Source organism: Gambusia affinis, linkage group LG23 (assembly GCF_019740435.1).
Source record: "Gambusia affinis linkage group LG23, SWU_Gaff_1.0, whole genome shotgun sequence".
Lineage (NCBI taxonomy): Eukaryota > Metazoa > Chordata > Actinopteri > Cyprinodontiformes > Poeciliidae > Gambusia > Gambusia affinis.
Genome location: NC_057890.1, coordinates 2,388,604 through 2,407,771, shown reverse-complemented (window position 1 = coordinate 2,407,771; position 19,168 = coordinate 2,388,604). Strand labels below are relative to the sequence as shown.

Here is a 19,168-nt window from a genome sequence, read left to right as displayed (position 1 = left end):
AAAGCTGTTTTGGACTGTGTAATTTATTCCTACTTAGGAAGGGTGGAGGACACACATCCGGTCCAGTTAAAAAAATATATATAAAAATTTGAATTTAATATATGGAGAGTGGACAGCCTATTTGTGGCTCAGTATTTGCAAAACAATTTGCCTTTCCACATATTTTTTCTAAAATATTTGACAGAATATGCAGTTTGGGCAGTTAAGACACCCAGACACACTGCTACTTGACTCACTTGTGTTTGCAAAGAAGCCAGTCCAGGAGGGACATTCATTTTCCTCAGCACTGATTGGCTGCATCACCAACAGCAGAGACCAGACCATGAATGTTGGCTTCTGTAGCAGTGCTTAGACAGCTTCCACTGAACATATTAATGAATATTAAAGTCTAATTTGGTGTTTGAACTATTAACAAAGGCAAAAAATGGAAAACCAACTTCAGAGGTCGCTTCGCCCAAACTACAAATAACCAGACAGTGGACACCTGTGTCCATGAGAGCTGCTAACTAAAACACCAACACTCGGAGCGTCCATGTGAAGTCAGGAGTTACAGCATTATTTTCTAATTAAGTCTTCATTTCATTGATGAACAGGTCGAAGGTCAAATTATAAAACATGAGGTAAAGTTCTCCTTTTTTAAATCATTTGGTGCATTTTAAGTGCATTTTTTATGGAATCACTTATACATTACTGCTTCCATTTTTAATTATGTTTGTTTTGGTCCTCCATACAAAGCCCCATGCAACACTGCAGGGACGTGGGGGTATAAACAATGGGTTTTTACATTTTATTTATTTTACAGTTTTTCTTTGTTTCTTAAATTACTCAAGATACATATCAGATGAAAGGTTAAAAAAATGTGGGAAATCATTTGAGATCTAATTTCTTTTAACAACCCCAGAGTAGCCATTTTAATATGAATGTGTAAGCTATGTGGATTTACTGTACTCACTTTAAATTCACTAAATTGTTTTATATGGAATTTAAACTCAATATCTCCTGTGATTTGAAGCCACTTTAATGTAATGAGTTATATTTGGATTTTTCCAGTTAAATTAAAAAATAAAAACTATTCAGGGGGAAATTAAATTCTAAGGGAAGTTTTTGTCTGTTTTTAAAGAGTTTTATGCAAGTTACAAGCCGTGTTTTGCCATGTCTAGTTTTCTCAAAATATGGTTATAAATACATTTTATCTGATTTAATTAATCAGACATAAATATCTGACTAAAAAAAACAAAACAAATAAATATTGAAAGGCAAATTTGCCTTTCAATATTTGTTAGTTTTTAATTCAAGACTCTTGCTGTTACCCTTCTTAGGTGATGGTGAGTCAGTATTTTTACTGTTACTTTTTTTTAATCATTATTTGGTTGAACTGCGGGGGAAAGTAGGAAAGTTTCAAGAGCGACGTCATTTTTAAAAATTGAATGGCATCACCGAGCTCTGATTGGCCGCTGCGGGCGCGAGCTACAGAGTCCGAGAGAGGGGGGCGTGTCTGGGGTGCCGTATATGAGCGGCTGTCCTCCCGTCAGAAGGAATCGCTCACATAAAGCAGTGCGTAGCACCAGCACTAGCAGCAGCACAGCAGCAGCACAGTAGCTCCCTCCTGGAGGTTACACACTAACAGAGAGCCACCTCCGCTTCTTCTGCCGCAGCGGACCCACTCGGACTCCATCACAGTTTATTTCTTCCAGCAGCAGCACAGAGAGGAGCGGAACTTTGGAGACATGCAGTCTGTGTACCAGCACCTCATCAGCCTGCTGTTCGTATTCAGCAGCCTGCAGGTCCCTCAGCTGACCGAGGGCTGCTCGTGCGCGCTCACGCACCCGCAGGACGCCTTCTGCAACTCCGACATAGGTGAGTCATTCATTACGTGGCCTTGTTGCTCGCTTTAGTTTCATATTAGCGCGAGGAAACGCTCAGGTCAAAGTGACGCATGTCGGCGCGAGGAGGACTGAACGCACGTGAGCTTTGGTACCCAGTGAAAAAAACTTGCAGGTCGAGTATCAGAGCGTATAGCCTGTTACTGTGTATTTGTCCTATAGTATGTAGTACTTTTACTATTCATGGGATCTATATTGCATTAAACGACGCAGAAAACTTCATAAGGTAAGTCAGGTTTTTAAAAATGGGTATGGCTTTCTACCCAGGGCAACAAAAAATAAAGGTCTTTTTTTTGTTGGGGTTTTTTAGGGATGCTTTGATATGAACATGCGTGACGATATGACCATCTGATATTAATATTACCATTATGGCAGACAATTGTAATATCTACTTTTCAAATGAATGTTGGTCGTTAATACCGGTCTTTTATTTATCAGATTGATACCGATATGTCAGCCGATACTGATGTTAGTGCTAATATTTTGTGCACCCCTATTTTTATGATTTGCTCCTCTGCAGTAAAAGATAAATGGGCGTCTCCTGTCTTGTATTGTTAGTATTTGACTCAGCTTCTGATTGGCTGCTGAATTTGATTAATTTGTTAAAGGGTCACATACCTGTGAAAGGGGGTTTGTGACCAAAAATGTCTATAGGACTTTCTTTTTTGTTTAACATTTATATTTTTCAGTAATAATATCCTTGCTATTACTGGGCCTGACAGTAAAATCGTTGCTGTTTATTTTAGCAGAGAAACGTTAGTATAGGGGAGTATAGAAAGGAAGATTTGGAAACTGCTTTAAGGTGGAGGGGTGCCGATTATGCAAGAAGTTTTAAAATTGCACCTGTAGGCTGCTTTCATGTTTTTTACAAGATCCTCATTTGTCTGCACACGGTGGTATTTCTGTGATGGGCAGCGGGGGCAGGGGGTCACACAGCTGGTTTTACTACCTGGATATGCTTACCCTGGCAGCCCAGAATAATATGAACTCGGGATCTGGCTTAGCACTAGGATTAGGCGATCGAACCCTGAGGGGAATGAGGCCGTGTTTAGGTGGGCGGGGAGGCGGGGGCTGTGTGAGGGAACTGAGGTAATTCAGATAGGACACACTCTCACATTTCACCTGAAGTTTTATTCCTTTCAGGCATGAAACCAGAGATTCTATCAGTATGCTTACCTTGAGATGATCTTTTTGCTTTTATTTAAAACTAAAGAGAAACACTTGATTATTGCACTATAAATAATGTTAAGCTATCATTAGTTTGTACATTAGTAGTACTTTTTAAAGCCTTTTCATTTTATTCTGACATGTGAACAAACAAACCAACACTCTTTCCAAATGCCAGATCAACATTACATCTCTCTAGCAGTTAGCATTAGCCTCCATGGAAACTAATCAGTTGAAAACTTTAAGAGCATTATCCATTACAGGCAAGACAGTATTTGTTCATAACTGTATACCACAGTAGAGGTGTTTAGATGTAGATGAGAGTTTTGTCTAGTCCTGAAATGGGTGGTACCGGACCTTTTAACAGGTCTTCAAATAGACGTTTACCCATAAAGCCCTTTAAGGACTCCACATTTAAAAAGAGAAAGTCTAAACTTCTTAATTAAGACACTTCAAATCTCCAGGAGAGTAGATGCACATCCAGCCAAGTGACCCAGTTGGACAGAGTCAAAATGCAGCTTCCTCAAACACTAATCCACCACCTTTTTAGCAGTTTGGATGGCTCACGCTGCTGGCCCCTGCTGAGACTCAGCTGAGTAGAATCTGGAACTGACTTCAATGGGGACAGACCACTAATCCCATTTCCAAGGTCATGGCTTGGCTTGAGATGTGCTTCCGAGTTCCTTGAGAATCTCCAATGCATGGAGCCCCTGGGACTGGATAATCTGGGTCAAGCTTGGACATAAAGAATGCCTTAATAAAGTTTTTATGAGATAAACAGTCGTGTTTTTATATCCACAAGTCATTATTTTCATACATGAATCTCTTCTGCTTCTAAAACACAGTAGCTGGCAGTCATAAGTGGCGCAAACATTAAGGTGACGAGAGAGAAACTCTGTAATTTACTCTGTTGACATCAAAGACAACAAGTCTGGATCTTCCCAGTTTCAGACCTGAAGGGGAGTTCAAAGCATCTTGTTTTCTTGGCCCTAACCCATAATCGCCCACAAGCGCACCGCTGAAAAAGAACGGCGAGGATAAAGCCCTGGAAACTGGGTTACTGAAGCCTCTATCTTTAAGCTGTGAAATATTTCAACTGAAATGTTAGAAAACACAATATCCTTGAAGCAGCAGAAGGTGTTTTGACGAATATTTAGGTAACCAACTGTCTTAAGAGACTTTGGCCACAAAAATGTCATTTCTTGATGTTGCTTAATGAAGCCATTCAGACAGTTAATTGGCTCTGTTGAAGCAGGTTATCCACTTGCCTAAAGGTGTGGCAGTCATTCTCTGAAGGCCTTCCCTAAGCCAGATCAGAGAAGACTGATGCGTCAATGCAGGTAAAAGGTGCTACAAGGTTGCAACCTGGTGTAGTTGTAAAGAAGTCCTGTGAATTAAGAGATCAGTTTTGCAGAGAAAACATGTAGAGCCAAAATGTATTTTGCTTTGCATTTATTCTGGCAGTCAGTCCTCACCTCCCTATCTGCAGCACAACAGGTGATTGCTTGATAAAGCGCATGCAGTCTAGACTCCTGTGGCGAGAGGCGTTATGTAAGGGCGGACGGCTTCCAGAGTTTTCCCAAAAGTCAGTTGAAATACGACGAGATGTCAGAGTCGGGATTCCGGACAAGCCTGAGATGTTTGTCTCCTGAGCCGAGTGTATCAAATCTCCAGCCCACAGCCGCCTCCCTTCTGCAATGACCACGCATTGTGGAGGCCAGAATTGGGGGCAGAAGACAATGACCCAATACACACTCATCACAGTACTAGTAATATGACATAAAGATAAGAGCTGATCACTTTTTGGAGGTTTAAGAAACATCCACTTGCAAATCTCAAAAAATGAAGTTAATATGTACGATATTACAGAATTATGACTCATTGTGACAGCATGTTGGAGATCCTGTTACTTTAGCATATTCCGTATGCTTTTGAATGCTGTTCAACCGGAAGGACTTTCACTCTTACTTTTGGAAAGCTATGATATGCAACCATGGCAACTAGGTATTCTCTCTTGTACTGGGTACGGCTGATTAGTACCTCAAAAACTCAATTAATATCTGAACTACAACTCCTAATTACAGAGGAGTTGAATGAAGGCTTTATGGATGCAAAGCGGGACCACAGAAAAAGCAAATGAGGTGGATTAGTAGAGCTTGCCAGCAACGGATAGTGTTATCCATGACGTAAAATGTGGAATATCGTCACTGCTGCGATTAGCATGTCACGACAGTCTGAGGCTTTTATCAGATTCGTTGCAATGTTGATCCTCCCTGCCCACAGTATCAACATCCACAACTCTTTGAAGATACTTGGCTGACGAGTTACAGCATTTAATATCCCTTTGGAATGAATAAAGCATTTCTCAATTAGGGCTTACAATAAGGTCATCCTGATAAGAACCAACTGCACGTCTAACCAACCAGCCTGAAAGGAGAATCTGAAAGGTAGTCAGCCAATGGTAAGTGAGTACAAAAGATAAAAAAATATAAGATATAAATGCAAACTGGGTACCTGGGAAGCAAAGAAAATACTAGGTGTTTGACAAGTTATTTCTGGCAGTGACCACAAGAATGGAAACTGTAGATGAGTGGAAAACTTTCACGAGAAAGCAAAATTCATTGATATGGCTGTAATAATAACTGTCCTAATGTATAGATACTAGCTAAGTGAGTGTTGAGTTTAATTTGGGGAGACCTGTAGGAGTATTCAGATTACTTGTGTGTCTTGAACCATTTTTGTTGTTGTATGACCTGCTGTCTGACAGTGTTTGCTGCTTGGTACTGGGGGATTGAGGATTGTATGAGCTAGTTATTGGTGTGTCAAGATGTGCCGTGACTTTTGAATAGCTTCAAAGTGAACAATCAATTCAGCTATACCATTCTTGCAGTATGATTTTTCTTTTATGGAGGTCCAAGAACCAATGTTGCATGATGGCCAAATGAGGTGAAACCTCTGACTTTACCTCTGGATCCATTCTGGTCAGGAAAAGAACCCATCCAGCCATGACTAGGAAACGGAAATATGAGAAATGCCTAGAGAATAACTGCCAGAAGAAGCAGTAATTATGGTTTTAAGACTGCATAGAACATAAGCAGGAGGAAATGAGATGGTGATACATAGTTTTTAGAAAAGACTTGACATGTATTTAGACATCCTGCAAAATATACATATATATATATATATATATTTTTTTTTTTTTTTTGTCCTGTGGATTCATTCTGACACGAGGTTCTACAGCCAGAGGACACTGCTTATTTTTGAGTGTGATAAAGTGTGAGAAATCCTCTTCCTCCCACTTACCTCCTCATACTCGGACAACTTCCTGCAGACTGAACTCAATAACTTCTCCTTGTGTCGTTTCTTCTTATTATTATTCCTTTTTTTTCACACAGGCATGCACCCATGTTACACAGTAACTCAATCCTCGTTACGGCTGCATTTTGTCACTCTCTACGTAGGCCGAATTGAATGTTTAGCATTCACATTCAATCCTTTTTTATAATCCCATGCTCTAGGCAATGGAGGCTGAGTGAAAAATGGATTCACTTTATTTCTGTCACATCCTGGTTACCTTTCTCACTATGAAAAGCCTCCCACTCATGAGACTGCATAGAGATTCCTCTGCAGAAGAGGATCACCAAAGTAACCTAGATTTTTAAACTGGGAAGGGGAATCTTTTTTATGTAGCAGCTAATGGATAACTTAAATACCGACTTAAATAATCAATTCCTACCAATCTAACATTAAGCACAATAAAAGGCTTAAAGAATTAATAAAACTTCTGTGTTCAGGCTTTGGCTGTCATGTGGCTGGTTTTTTGGCTTGCTAGCAGTTACATTTATTATATTATAGTCTTGGTGTTTATTTTTGAGTAATTTTATATACAAAGTTTGTGAAAAAACTAATTACTACATCCAGTTCTGCTAAATGTTGTAAGCTATTGTGTTTGCAAAAAGCGGAGGAATGCTTTGGCTTCTTGATGCCAATTAATTCATATGTAATTTTTCAGACTCTTGAATTTGCTCATAATCTGTATTGTTATGTTACTCCACGTCACATAAACTATGAGAATTTCACAGCAACAAACAAACACAGTGGACCCCCAGTATTCGAAAGGGTTAGGGGCCACTGCTTTCCTCAAGTAGCTAAAGCAGCCAATACTCAAAACTCCTGCTGAAATAATCTATAACTGCCTATTTTAATTGTTCAAATGCCAAAACAATACCTTGGTATGCATTAATATACACAATGGTACCCATCTTGGCAGTACCACAGAAGCTAACATCTACAGTGTTTCTTATCTACAGCCAATCAGCACCAAGGAAACTGTAAGCTGCTTTTGGATTGGCTTCTTTCCAGCCTATAGCATGTCGGGTATCAATGCGGCGTAGGTATTCCAGCATCCCCAGCTGCAGTTTCTTTCGAACATTTCATATGTGCTCTACAAAATCAAAAATCCAGAACGGGGTAATGTCAGGCAGCTGACCAGCAGCGCACAGCTACATGCAATGGAAAGGCAACCCTATATAACTTCAATGCTACGTTCAGCCAGAAACAAAATGTGCTGACAGTGCTGCCCTTCTGTCCAGAACAGCTGGGGCTTTTCACAAATTCCCATTGGAAATGGCACCGTCGCTGCCGGCCAACAAGAAGGATCCTATATGGACATGCATCGGTTGAATTATCTGAGGTTCTTCCAGCTAGAACGTTCGTTTTCGAGGTCAGACCAGAGTAGAAAAAAAAATGGTTCTGCAGCGAAACGTTTAAATAATGATGAGAGGTGTATTTCACTGAGGCAAAAGGGTCCCGTTATGTCTGCAGATTCCTTAGTAATTGTTCACAGCAGACATTTGTCAAACAGAGTTTGGGTACATTTAGCAGAGGTCAGTTTGTAATGGAGTGCTTTCAGATGAAATTAAAAGAGTTGATAGATTAATGGATCAAGGAAAGTTCTAGTGAAAGGTCAGGAAGCATGTGGCGGGTAGGAAGTTGTTGTGCACTAATGCTGACATGAACAATGTTGGCTTTAGATGGGTGTGCATTCTAAAATCTATTGTTAAGATGATGGAGAACTTTAAAAAGCTTCACTAATGGTCAGGAACTGTTCAGAAAACAGCTGAAAAACAATAAAACTAAATTTTTGTATTTTTCTGTCCCGATTTCCCATAAGAGCTGCATCCCTCAACTTCACTCCATCCACACCATTTTCCTTCATTTTGCATTGGTTCATGATATCTAACAAAAAAAAAAAAAGTTAAAACAAACTCATTTCAAATTGGGGCCTTCAAATTTGTGGTGACCACGCTCCAACTACTTCCTGTAAAAGGTACCCACTTCTCATTTGCCAGCTTGACAAATTGAAAGCAGAACAGAAGGCGACACATCCCTCGTTTGCCTCTCTGCGACCAATAAGAATGTATCCTGATTATTTTCTTCCATTTCTGGGGAATGCAAGCCCCCACCACCCCAAAGAATGTGGGAAGGAAATTCCATGGGGAGAAGATAACAAACAAGACCAGTGTTAGTTGTGTCTGCGGCTGCTGGGCTCCGGTGGCAGCAGGTGAACTTCAGAGGGCTGATGGCTTATGCAGGACCCGCATTAGGCCCCATCCAGCAGCTCAAATAAACGCTCATTTCTACACTCCCTGTCCCAGACGTTTCTCAGTAAGATCCATTATGTCAGAATCAGTTAAAGCAATCAGCCACTTCCAGGTGTTTTCAGTTCATTTATGTGCGCGAGGGTCCTGCACGCTGATAGTACACTTTTTTTTTATTTAGTTCTTTCTTGAGATACGTCTTCTTATCCAATTCTCCTTTAACTTTTCCATGTGAATTCCGAAGAGGTGTTCCTTCTGGGGCGACCAATACAACGATGCAGGAAATCAGATAAACAGCTTACCAGTGCAGCTAACCTGGTTCTAATTCGCTATTCAAGAAGGGTTTAGAAATGCCCGCTCTCACCAGGACGCTGTCTAAAATAGGATTAAAAGCGAAAGCTCACTATTGAGTTCTGACAAACATGTCTGTTTCTTTCTTTACAGTGATCAGAGCTAAGGTGGTCGGCAAGAAGCTGCTGAGAGACGGCCCTTTTGGAACAATGCGCTACACCATCAAGCAGATGAAGGTGAGGATGAAGCTAAACAGAAACTTCATAAGAACAACAAAGAAATGTTAATGTAGGCTTGCTTGTGTAAACTTGACAAAACCATTGGCAACGGCTTTTTTTTTTTTAGGCTGCTTGAGAACCTTTCAGCTAAGACAGCATGGTGTTAAATCATACAATTGCAATAATTTTTGCACCATTTGTAATGGAAATCTTTAGTTATTTTAACTTCTCCGTGGCCTTTATCATCTGCAGTGGTGGGCACACTTCCACTCATCTGTGCAAATCTTTTTGTTTAGCGCTTTAGCCAACTTTAAAAATGTTTAGCACAGTTAGCTTCCCCTCAACTCATTTTTGCAGATAAATTGTGAAGAGCCAAGTTACTGTAACTTTCAGTTGAATAAAATGCTGACTATTATGAATCCTTCAAGTTGACGTTTATCTTCATGCTCTTATTTTGAAGTGATTGAAGACTGTTTACGCAGCAGTTCCGTTTCCTCTCATGTTCTCTCTTCCCCCCAATAACTTTACTTCAAATAAGAAACGTAGAGGGTCAAAATAAAATTCGGACAGTAGAGAATAATATTTAAACATAAATACAATATCTGATGTCATTGTACAACATGTACATTATAATGTCAAAGTGAAAATGACGCTCAAACGTTGAAGTTTTTCTAGTGCAGAAATAATTTGAAGTGAAGCTTTCACTTTAGCATTAGCTTCTGCTAAATACCATTTTGGTATAATCCTTTAGCATTACTGCAGCTAATGTTTATAATTAGCACTTTAGCATTCATGTCCACTAAATACTGTGTTTGTGTAGTGCGTATGCCTATAATTAGTGCTTTAGGGGTTAGCACAGCTAACTTTGTTAGCAGTGTCTACCACTTCTGATGTTTGTCGGGTCTGAGCATATACCTCAGTGAGACTCAATCCAGTTACTGGTAAAGTGTGACCTCAACATAACTGAAAACGAGTAGCAACAAGTTCTGTATTCCAAAGACTTCTTTATATTTTGAATATTGGACACACTACAATCAGAATAATGGCAATGATGGTACCATTATTACCATGATGGTAGTCATTATTCTGATTAGCATCAGAATAATCATGTTCAAGTGAAAAATTCCAATGTCTTACCATCAACTAAATTAAACAACATTGGTTATTGGAATTATAACTAAAGCAATGGTGTATTGAAAACACTAGAAATAAGAATCCATATTGTAAAATCATGTGTTGTAATAAGTACACATTTTAATTCAAATAAAATATATGCAATTCCAGTTCTTTACAGAAACCAGAAAAAATACCCACGGCTGTTTTTCCTAATATAGTGGCCAACGCTCTCTGACAAACTATCTGTCAGAAACAGGAATGTAACTGGTAGGATGACAAAAAATGACTGTCCAGCTCTTCTACCTCTTATAGTACGGTCAACTAAAGGTTATCAAAGGGATTCTGAAAATTGTAAATGAAGGCGACTGGTGCTCACCTCACAGAAAATACAACATTTTGGGGGAAAAAATAAATAAAATAAGCTTTCTGTATGCTTCTGCATGTTAAATTGAATCATTTTAAGTCCATTATAACTCAACGTCACGATCTACTGAACTGCATAAAATGCCCCCAATTTGAACCAAGCCTTTTGTTTGTTTAGGTGAATTATAAACCTAATCTTCACCCAAGATTGACCCTTTTTAGCAACCTACTGAGATCAACATTCTTCTTGCCAAACTTTGTCCGATATGCTCAGCCGATGAGAGAAGATCTTAACCTCGTTTTAAAGCTATAGATCAAATTAATATCAGAGGCAAATTTATAAATTAGGAGTTGCTAGAAGAGAAGTTGTACATTTAAGACTCATTTTGAAAAATTGAGGTTATTACATGAATTAAACCTTCACTTTCTAGATGGCATCTGAAACGCACAGAACACTCTTATGATGCAAATCCGTAATTGAATCGTTGCTAGTTTGAGCTAATTTGATGTTCACAGCCACACGATTAATGGTATCTAAACTGATAACATCTAGTCTTGCTGTTGCTGTTAAACTCCAACTCTTTAATGCTGAGCTTTTTAGTGTAGAAACCCAATTAAAAGCAATGGTCAAACTATAATATAGGTTTAAGAAACTTATACCAGTGTCTCTCCAGCCTATAACTAATTCTAGTCCTGAAAGGCCGTCCCTCCTTTTCTCCGGATCCTTACATAACGCTCCTTATTTCTGACAGATGCCGACATCGGCCCGCTGCTTTGACAGGAGCCATGCCGGAGGATTAGTAGGCTTACGGGTATTACAGCTCAACCAAACTCCTCGCACCGAGAGTAAACATTTCGTCAGAGTCACGCACCAGCATCTGTACAACAGTGGCCTTTTTGTTATGTATTACGACTGTTTGAGCTTATATAAAAAAGCAAAGCATCCTCCAGATTTCCACAAATCCTATGAGACGAATCCCTTTGGCCTCCATAAAGCTCCACAGCTTCTGGCTGAGGTAATAGTTTGTTCCGTTTTTCTGGGAGCGCCGCGTCTAAACAGGGATTTCCTGTTGTTCTCAGAAAAATACATTACACCCTTAAAAAAAAAACAAAAAACAAAACAGAGAAGGAAGCAATCCTCTACGAAAACAGACTTTATGCTGTGTATCCATCACAGTTGCACCACGTTACTCGTCACGTTATCTCGGGATTTCAGCAAAAGCCCAGCCTTCAGATTTTCATTCCCTCGAGGTCCTCTCTTAAAATAGTCATCTGATAAAGCAGGAGTGTTGTTTCCTTTTCCCTGTTGTTCATGTGGGGACTTTTGAGTGTCGCCAGAGAGAACTCTAGCTCTGTTTTTCCAGTGCCTTGATTCCATCTCCCTTTTTTTTTTTTTTTGTCAGATGTACAAAGGATTCGAGAAAGTTCAGCACGTGCAGCACATCTACACGGACGCCTCCGAGAGCTTGTGCGGCGTCAAGTTTGAGATCAACAAGTACCAGTACCTGATCACAGGTGAGCTGTCAAAGTCATACTTTGGGGGGAAAAAAAAAGAAAAAAGGATGCTGCTTGAAAATAAATGTGCTTAATGAAAAAAGTGGCGATTTCGAAAAAAACAAATTTTTCAATTAGATGTTTGGTCGTTAGGATGTGGTGTATTTGGTCAAAATTTGGTCATTTTGCAAAATTACTATGGAAAAAAATTTTTTTTTTTACATCACACGAGTCACATGATCAATAACCGGATGTTACCACTGGCGCAAACCATCAAGAAAATGGCCGACAGTAGTAGCAGGATCATGGTGCTTTAGGTTTTATAGTGACTTATCGCGTAAACAAACTTATTTTTGGATGACTGTGATTGCATTTCTTGGTTAATAGAAACGCCGCATATTGCGAAATTGTGTTTTTTCGACCTGATATTTACAAACTTTTGCACACAACTGTCATGAAAACGCAGCTTGCGTCTTCGAGCTGCATTTCATAGAGTGAAAGCATAACATTTTTTATCCAGTTCAGTAAAATACACCAAGGAATTAGTTTGTAACGCAAGGAAAAACATGACATAGTTGTGCACTCTGCACCCCCCGGTAGAGGAGTTGTAGAGAACATTCTGGTCGGCTTCGTGTTGCCAGGAAAAGCTGTTTTCCTTCCAGAGTCCAGCTACCGGCATGACGACTCTTTGGCCCCCCACTCGTCCTGTCCCCCAGGACTTCATTTGTCTTCTGACAAAAACTGTTCTCTCTATTATTAGCAGACCCTTTGCTACTGTACAGAGGCGTGTTTTTTTTATTTTTTTTTTAAGACTTCCCTTTGCGTCTCAGCAGTTTTCTCTCCCTCACAGCTTATAATTACCAGCCAGCAGGAAGCGGCTGGCATTTTCCAACACAAGCACTTTATGAGTTGCTATTTCCAACAAGGATGCTGTTTACTTTGGACCCTGCAGCACTCAACTTATATAGGTGTCAGTGAGTCCCCAACCTGTAAATACTGTAACTCCACCGCACGGCGCAAGCCAACGAGCCGGTGTTGCCAGGCAACTACAGCTATGTTTACCCAGCCCGGGCACGGGTGACATCAGTGGATGTCTCTTTCTCTCTCTCTGCCCTGGGGGCGGCTATAATAAGTCGAGCCTATAGCCTCCGCTAGAACACGGAGGCCTGCAGGATGAGCTATTGAAACCTCCTTTGATCCGGCTTTAGGGGGCTCTGACTGATTAGAGTTTTAGGAGCGAGTCGCACTCTCAACGCGACTCCACGGTCCGGTCCTGGCGCTTCAGAGGGCGGGCTAATCGGGACATATTTGTGACCTGTTGAAATGCCACTTACGAACAGCACTGTGACGGAGACAAATGGTGACAAATATTGTCGCTCCTGGGGGCTCACAGCGATTGAAGTGGTCCGCTGCTAAACATAGACGTCTGATGACCTCCAGATATTCCAAAACGGGGGTGTTGGTTTATTACGGTGACCATGCAGTTGATGCCAAACGCGTCTCGATTTTCTCGACTTTAGTTTGCCGGAGATAAAAACCTCTGATAAGGTTCCTGTGCGGTTTGAGATTGTAGCTCTGGAGGAACTCGCTTGCTCACCTCCTTTACCCTTTGCTCCCCCAGGTCGGGTGTACGACGACAAAGTTTACACAGGGCTCTGCAACTTCAACGAGCGGTGGGAACGACTGTCGCTGGCGCAGAAGAAGGGCTTCAACCACCGCTACCAGCTGGGCTGCAACTGCAGGGTGAGTGAAAACCACGGAGAGCCGACGGGAATGAGACGAGCAGGCAGGAGGGAGGACGGGAAGCCAGGCTGGAAACTCCGTTAGTCACTACTAGAGAGGAGATTTAGTATCCGTGGAGCCACTTTCACAGTTTCCGTCCATTAAATCCCCCGTTTGACCTCCGCAAACCAAAAAAAAGGAATGAACATTTTTACGGCCCAGTTTCCACTTCCAGATTTCATGGATGTTGAATAGTGGCAGAGCTGCAGAAAAGAGCGAGTTTTACTGCGATCGCTGGGAATTAATTAACAGCCCTGGAAGCGGCTCCAGTCTTCATTCCCAGCTTGTCCTGGCTGCGGCGTGCAGCTGCTGACCCCGCCGCTGGGCGCCCTCCTGGACATCTGCTAACACACTCAGCCACTATCAGCATAAGTGGATTAGCAGAGGGGGCCTTTTGTTGGCCATGCGGGTCAGGGCGTCAGCGGCCCCGTCGCCCAGACCAAAGACGAGCGAGAATGATAGAACATGGCTCCATGTCAGCTCCACCTTTGACTTACTGGCTTTAATGAGCAGGAAGTGACTCGTAGCGCTCCAATGACAGCTTATCATTGAATAACAGAAATGGGGAGTTCTCTCTCTAAAATGTACCGACTGAAATTTGCCGTTTCATTCTGAGACGAGTGCAGCTCTTTGCAGCAAGTGATTCACTTTTCCTCCCACCACATCCAGCCTCTTTTCTGTTCGTCACCTCTACCAGCGGGGCTGCGTGAATCCTTCCCGTCAGTCGGTCCCATTCATTCATCCAGGGAGCTGGGGTTTTTTTTGTGTGTGTAAGCACCTGGTGTAATGACGCACATTTCAATGCAGAGTGGAGCCCGACTACATCCTTAAACTACCCAAACGTTGAGTGCATTAGGAAGACGCTTCGTTTCACATCCCTCAGCACAAAGCATACGAGCATCAGGGTGAAGTTGGCAGCTTCGCTCTCTAAATGCTCTCCTTTTACTGAACCACCTGATCACCGCAGCTGAATAGATGAGATGGGACATGTTGGAATATTTTGCTGAATCCAATTCTGAAGTTGCTTTTAACGCCTTACATAACATTCAGCGTCTTTCACTCTGATGCTGTACTATATTGACATGTTCTGCAGTCTCTTCATCTTCATAGCAAATATAAATCCATTTGTGTTTTTCTCTGTCGGTAGATTAAGCCCTGCCACTACCTGCCCTGCTTCGTGACTTCAAAGAACGAGTGCCTCTGGACGGACATGCTGTCCCACTTCGGCTATCCCGGCTACCAGTCCCGACACTACGCCTGCATCCAGCAGAAAGAGGGCTACTGCAGCTGGTACCGAGGCATGACCACCCGCGATAAAACCATCATCAACGCCACTGATCCCTGATTCCAGGCGCAGCCCGCCCAGAAATCAACGATCTCCCGCCCCGTTTCTGTCCCCCACCTCGGATTCCTCTTACTGGACTCGTGACGGCCTTCTTTAAAAAGGCAGAAAAGAGCAGATATATTACAGTGCCTGTCTGTAGCACTTCTGATAGAAAAAAAAACCCCAACAAAAAACAAAGCGTTGTTGTAAAGGTTGCCCTTTACCCTTGTAAAGTTTTCCCACTTCAATCAGCTACCATCGTGTTTTAATCCGTGGTAGAAACAGTAGAAGTTTATTAGACGTTTATACGGGAAGACCGTTATCAACCTCAGTTGGGATCTTAAAATTGAAAAAGTGGACTGACCTTAGGCAGCTAATCTACTGATGATTTCATTGATATCTTGCCGATAGCAGTCCATCTTCTTAAAGTGACACACACACAGCAAATTAAAAATTGAGATGAAATCTTTTCACAATAATACACCTGCTAGCAGCACTGCCAAAACACTTCTCAATTTGTGCCAATATGTGAGGTATGAAAATTATACTTTTTAGATTCAAATTCTGAAAATGCAGTTTCAGATCAGCCGTGTTCAGTTTTTACTGCAGCGTCCGTCTTTAGCACCTCGGCTTGCCCGAATGTCTCCAGTGCAGCTCACCTGCAGTTGCAGCTCGGCCCCGTACACTTCCTGCTTCGTTGTGCATAGATTATCAAACGTCAACACTGATCCAGTGCCAACAGAGGGAGGAGTTCTTTTCTTTTTTGAGTTGTGATATTTTATTTTATGCTGTACATAAAAATAAGCTAAAGAAATGCTGAAATCTCTATAATGCATTTATTTATGTTTATTGGATTACACAGTAACCCTGATATACATGCAAAAGCAGAACTAAAAAAAAAGTACAACACGTCAAATCAGTTAGTGTGATCGACGCGCATCGAAACTTTAAGGTACTTTTTTCTGTTCTGTTCGATCATATTTCCCTTGGCTGGTACTATTCAACAATCCGGTGATTATTCACTTTAAACAGGTTTCACAGTATGAGATATTTTCTAAGTGTATATTCAATCTTTTGTATTTAACTATTTTAAATGAACATTATATAAAAATATATAAAAAAGAAAGTAATTTTATTGTCACTAAGATCATTCTTCTTCACCTGCTCCAGTTTAGATTTTTTTGTTTTGTTTTGTTTTTCTTGTTAGCTTCCTTTCAGTCCATTCCATTAGCGGATGCCGATTTGCCTCAAATGGATTAACAACACTTTTTAAAAAGAATCAGCAAAGTTTCTATTGAAGGCCTAAGAAACGACCTCACCAAGTTCTGCCTGTTGGATGTGATACTAAACGTTAGCTTTGCAAAAAAAATTTGTTAGCTAAAAATACAACCATTTGTTTTTCCAACAGTCAGCCTCTCATTTTTTTATTTTCAACAATTACATTTAAATAAAGCTTTAGCTTCTGGTGAGAGCTTTTACCCAAATGTCTTGACCATCTTAAACTAAGCTAAACAACTGCTAATTTTAGCTAGCAAATAGGATGCCTCGACTTCTTCAAGCAACACTCATTTCATTTTCTTTTATGGGCTGAATTGTTTTCATTAGTGTCCATAGGGTTCCTCCTCCAGTTGTGGCATTTCTGTGTCATTATTTCTGTGATTTCTGTTTTGTGTAAATATATCGTCTGCTTAACACAGAAACAATTGGTCAAGTTCAAACAAAACAAAAATTGAGGAAAAACTGAAATCAAGAAAGCTGTGTACAGTCTGTGTGTAAGCACTGATTCCTGGATTGTGTGGGGTGGGTGGTGGTGTTACCATGTAAGGGTAGAGAAATGTTTGACTTAATTTCTGTTTTATATTTTTATAATAAAGAGTCAATGAGAAATGGACCAAACAAGGCTTTTTGTCATCTATTGTGCATTTCAGGTGGTTTTCTAGGGAATAATCACTCACCATTTGTGTGTGGTTTGGGTAGAAGGTTTGTTCATTCAGGGGGAATTTCTCGGGGCCGAGGGAGTGGTAGAGCTTAATCATTTGAGAAAACTGTGAAGAGAAATAAACAAGAGGACAAAATGCGTCAGGTAGAAGCTACAGCTGTGTGGGAAAAGCATGTAGAGATTTCTCTTAATTTAGCCTTCTTCACCCTTAAATATTGTTTTCCAATGAAAAAAAACTTTAAAATCAGATGAAGATTAGATGAATAGTTCCAAAATTAGACGACTTCATTAATAAGGCGAGACAAACTACCCAAATAATCTGTTCAAAATGGCATTCAGTATTTTACTAAGGTTTTCTATCACTCTCCTGCAGTCTTGAACAGTGCGGCAGTCGGTTCCCGAAACCACAAAGAAAAAAAACAAAAAAAAACCTTGTAAAACATGGGATCTATGCAACCTGCCAGACCGCACACAGGGTACAAATGACCCAGTCTCCTACGACCACAGGAAGGTTAAAATTAGCAAGATGATACAATAGTGACAAAAAAAAAATAATGTAGAAACAGGAATCTGTAAGAGAGAAATGGCGTGAGCGCTAAAGACATTTATGATAAGGATGTCAGCTGGTTGATGGCTCATCTTGAAGTTACCATCTGGCACTGGGATAATAAAAGCTCTTTATTGTCTGGCCATTTTAGGAACTAAGACTGAAAGAGTTGAGATCCACCCAGTCAGAGCTGATTCTAACAGCCATTGTTCACACAGTGTGTTAAGGCAACATCCATGATCCCTTCTAGAAACACTGGGCACCAAGCAGGCATTGGGCTGAACTTATCTTTCTTTTGATTTGTACGCGCAGTTCCAGACTCTAGGAATACTACGCAGTGATTTGACCACTGGGACGTGGTGAAGTAAAATAACCGAACAATAAAAAGGGGAAGCAAAAGTACCTCTACAGACCAAACAGTGTAAAAGTGTCAGTCCTGGTGAAACATACTTTAAAGTCAAATTGTACCTGACAACACTGCATTTATGAAGTCACACAGCGCTCAGCAATTACATGGTTTTCCCTGGAGAATTTTGGATTTTAATTTCCTACAAAGGTACTAATAAGTACAGTGACAAAGACCTCCTGCTCCAGGCACAGGTGTTCCAGCTCCGTGTAATGGCCCATATAAATCAGAGAGAGGCAGCTGCTGAGAGGGTGAGTCTAAGCACTCTATGGAGGTTAAAGCAGAGCAGAAAGAGCTGTTTAAGACTGCTTACCACCCAAGGTTTGCTGCAGAAATTATATAGGGAGAAGAGGGAGTTGACACTCGGCACGCCACCAAAGTGCAGGCCGATCACAACGTTCCTGAAGTCCTCGCCGGGAATCATGCTGTAGGCGTGTTGGCGAATCAGGACGAAGTCTGGCTTAAAAGACCTGCAGACAGACATAAAGCGAACCATGGACGTGTACAGATTGGTCAAATTTAAAATGCATTAGATGAAACGTCTCAGCATCCAGGAAAAAAACCCATTTGGCTCAACTGATCGGATCGCGGATTTCAAGAACAGATGCCAAAGAACTGTGGGAATTTTCTTGAGGTGGGTTGGTGGATAAAAGAGCATCATTTACGAATCGGTTTGTATTTGGGGACAGAAATTGCAGCATTTGCTACGTTGAAGGAAGCGACATAAAAACCTCTGAAGCCACTGAGCTCGACCTCCTTCTGGAAGACATGCAAACAAAAAAATGGAGCGGCGTGAGATTTTAAAGGTTGATTTTAAAGCCATTTCTCTCACTACCGCTAGACTCAGAAGATTGTTCTGATTGTGTTTACCCAGAATGCCCTGCGCTGTCGTCTGCAGCCTGCTTTTGGAGGCGTGTTCACATACACATTCAAACTGCGTTCACTTCAACCCAGTTCAAGCTGGTTTTTAGCCAGACCAGAGTTTGCTTCTTTGGTCTTGATTGGGCATTCACACCTCCCCAAAACAAACTGATCTTC

General features: G+C 41.0%; 2 protein-coding genes across 2 annotated transcripts in view; one reads left to right on the top strand and one right to left on the bottom strand.

Annotated features, from left to right (window-relative positions):
* The window catches only part of LOC122826824 (synapsin-3-like), a 99,492-nt gene that overhangs the window by 40,458 nt on the left and 39,866 nt on the right, over positions 1-19,168 (bottom strand). Inside the window, exons 5-6 of the mRNA XM_044109161.1 lie at positions 18,444-18,600; positions 17,194-17,283 (exon numbers count right to left, since the gene is read on the bottom strand). Of these exons, the coding sequence (XP_043965096.1) occupies positions 17,194-17,283; positions 18,444-18,600 (247 nt within the window). The remainder of the gene's footprint in view (positions 1-17,193; positions 17,284-18,443; positions 18,601-19,168) is intronic.
* Positions 1,428-17,134, top strand: LOC122826825 (metalloproteinase inhibitor 3). Its single transcript, XM_044109162.1, is given in 7 exon segments — positions 1,428-1,521; positions 1,524-1,597; positions 1,599-1,857; positions 9,095-9,177; positions 12,042-12,153; positions 13,754-13,875; positions 15,062-17,134. Coding segments are annotated over 7 exon segments (942 nt in total). The 3' UTR covers positions 15,260-17,134.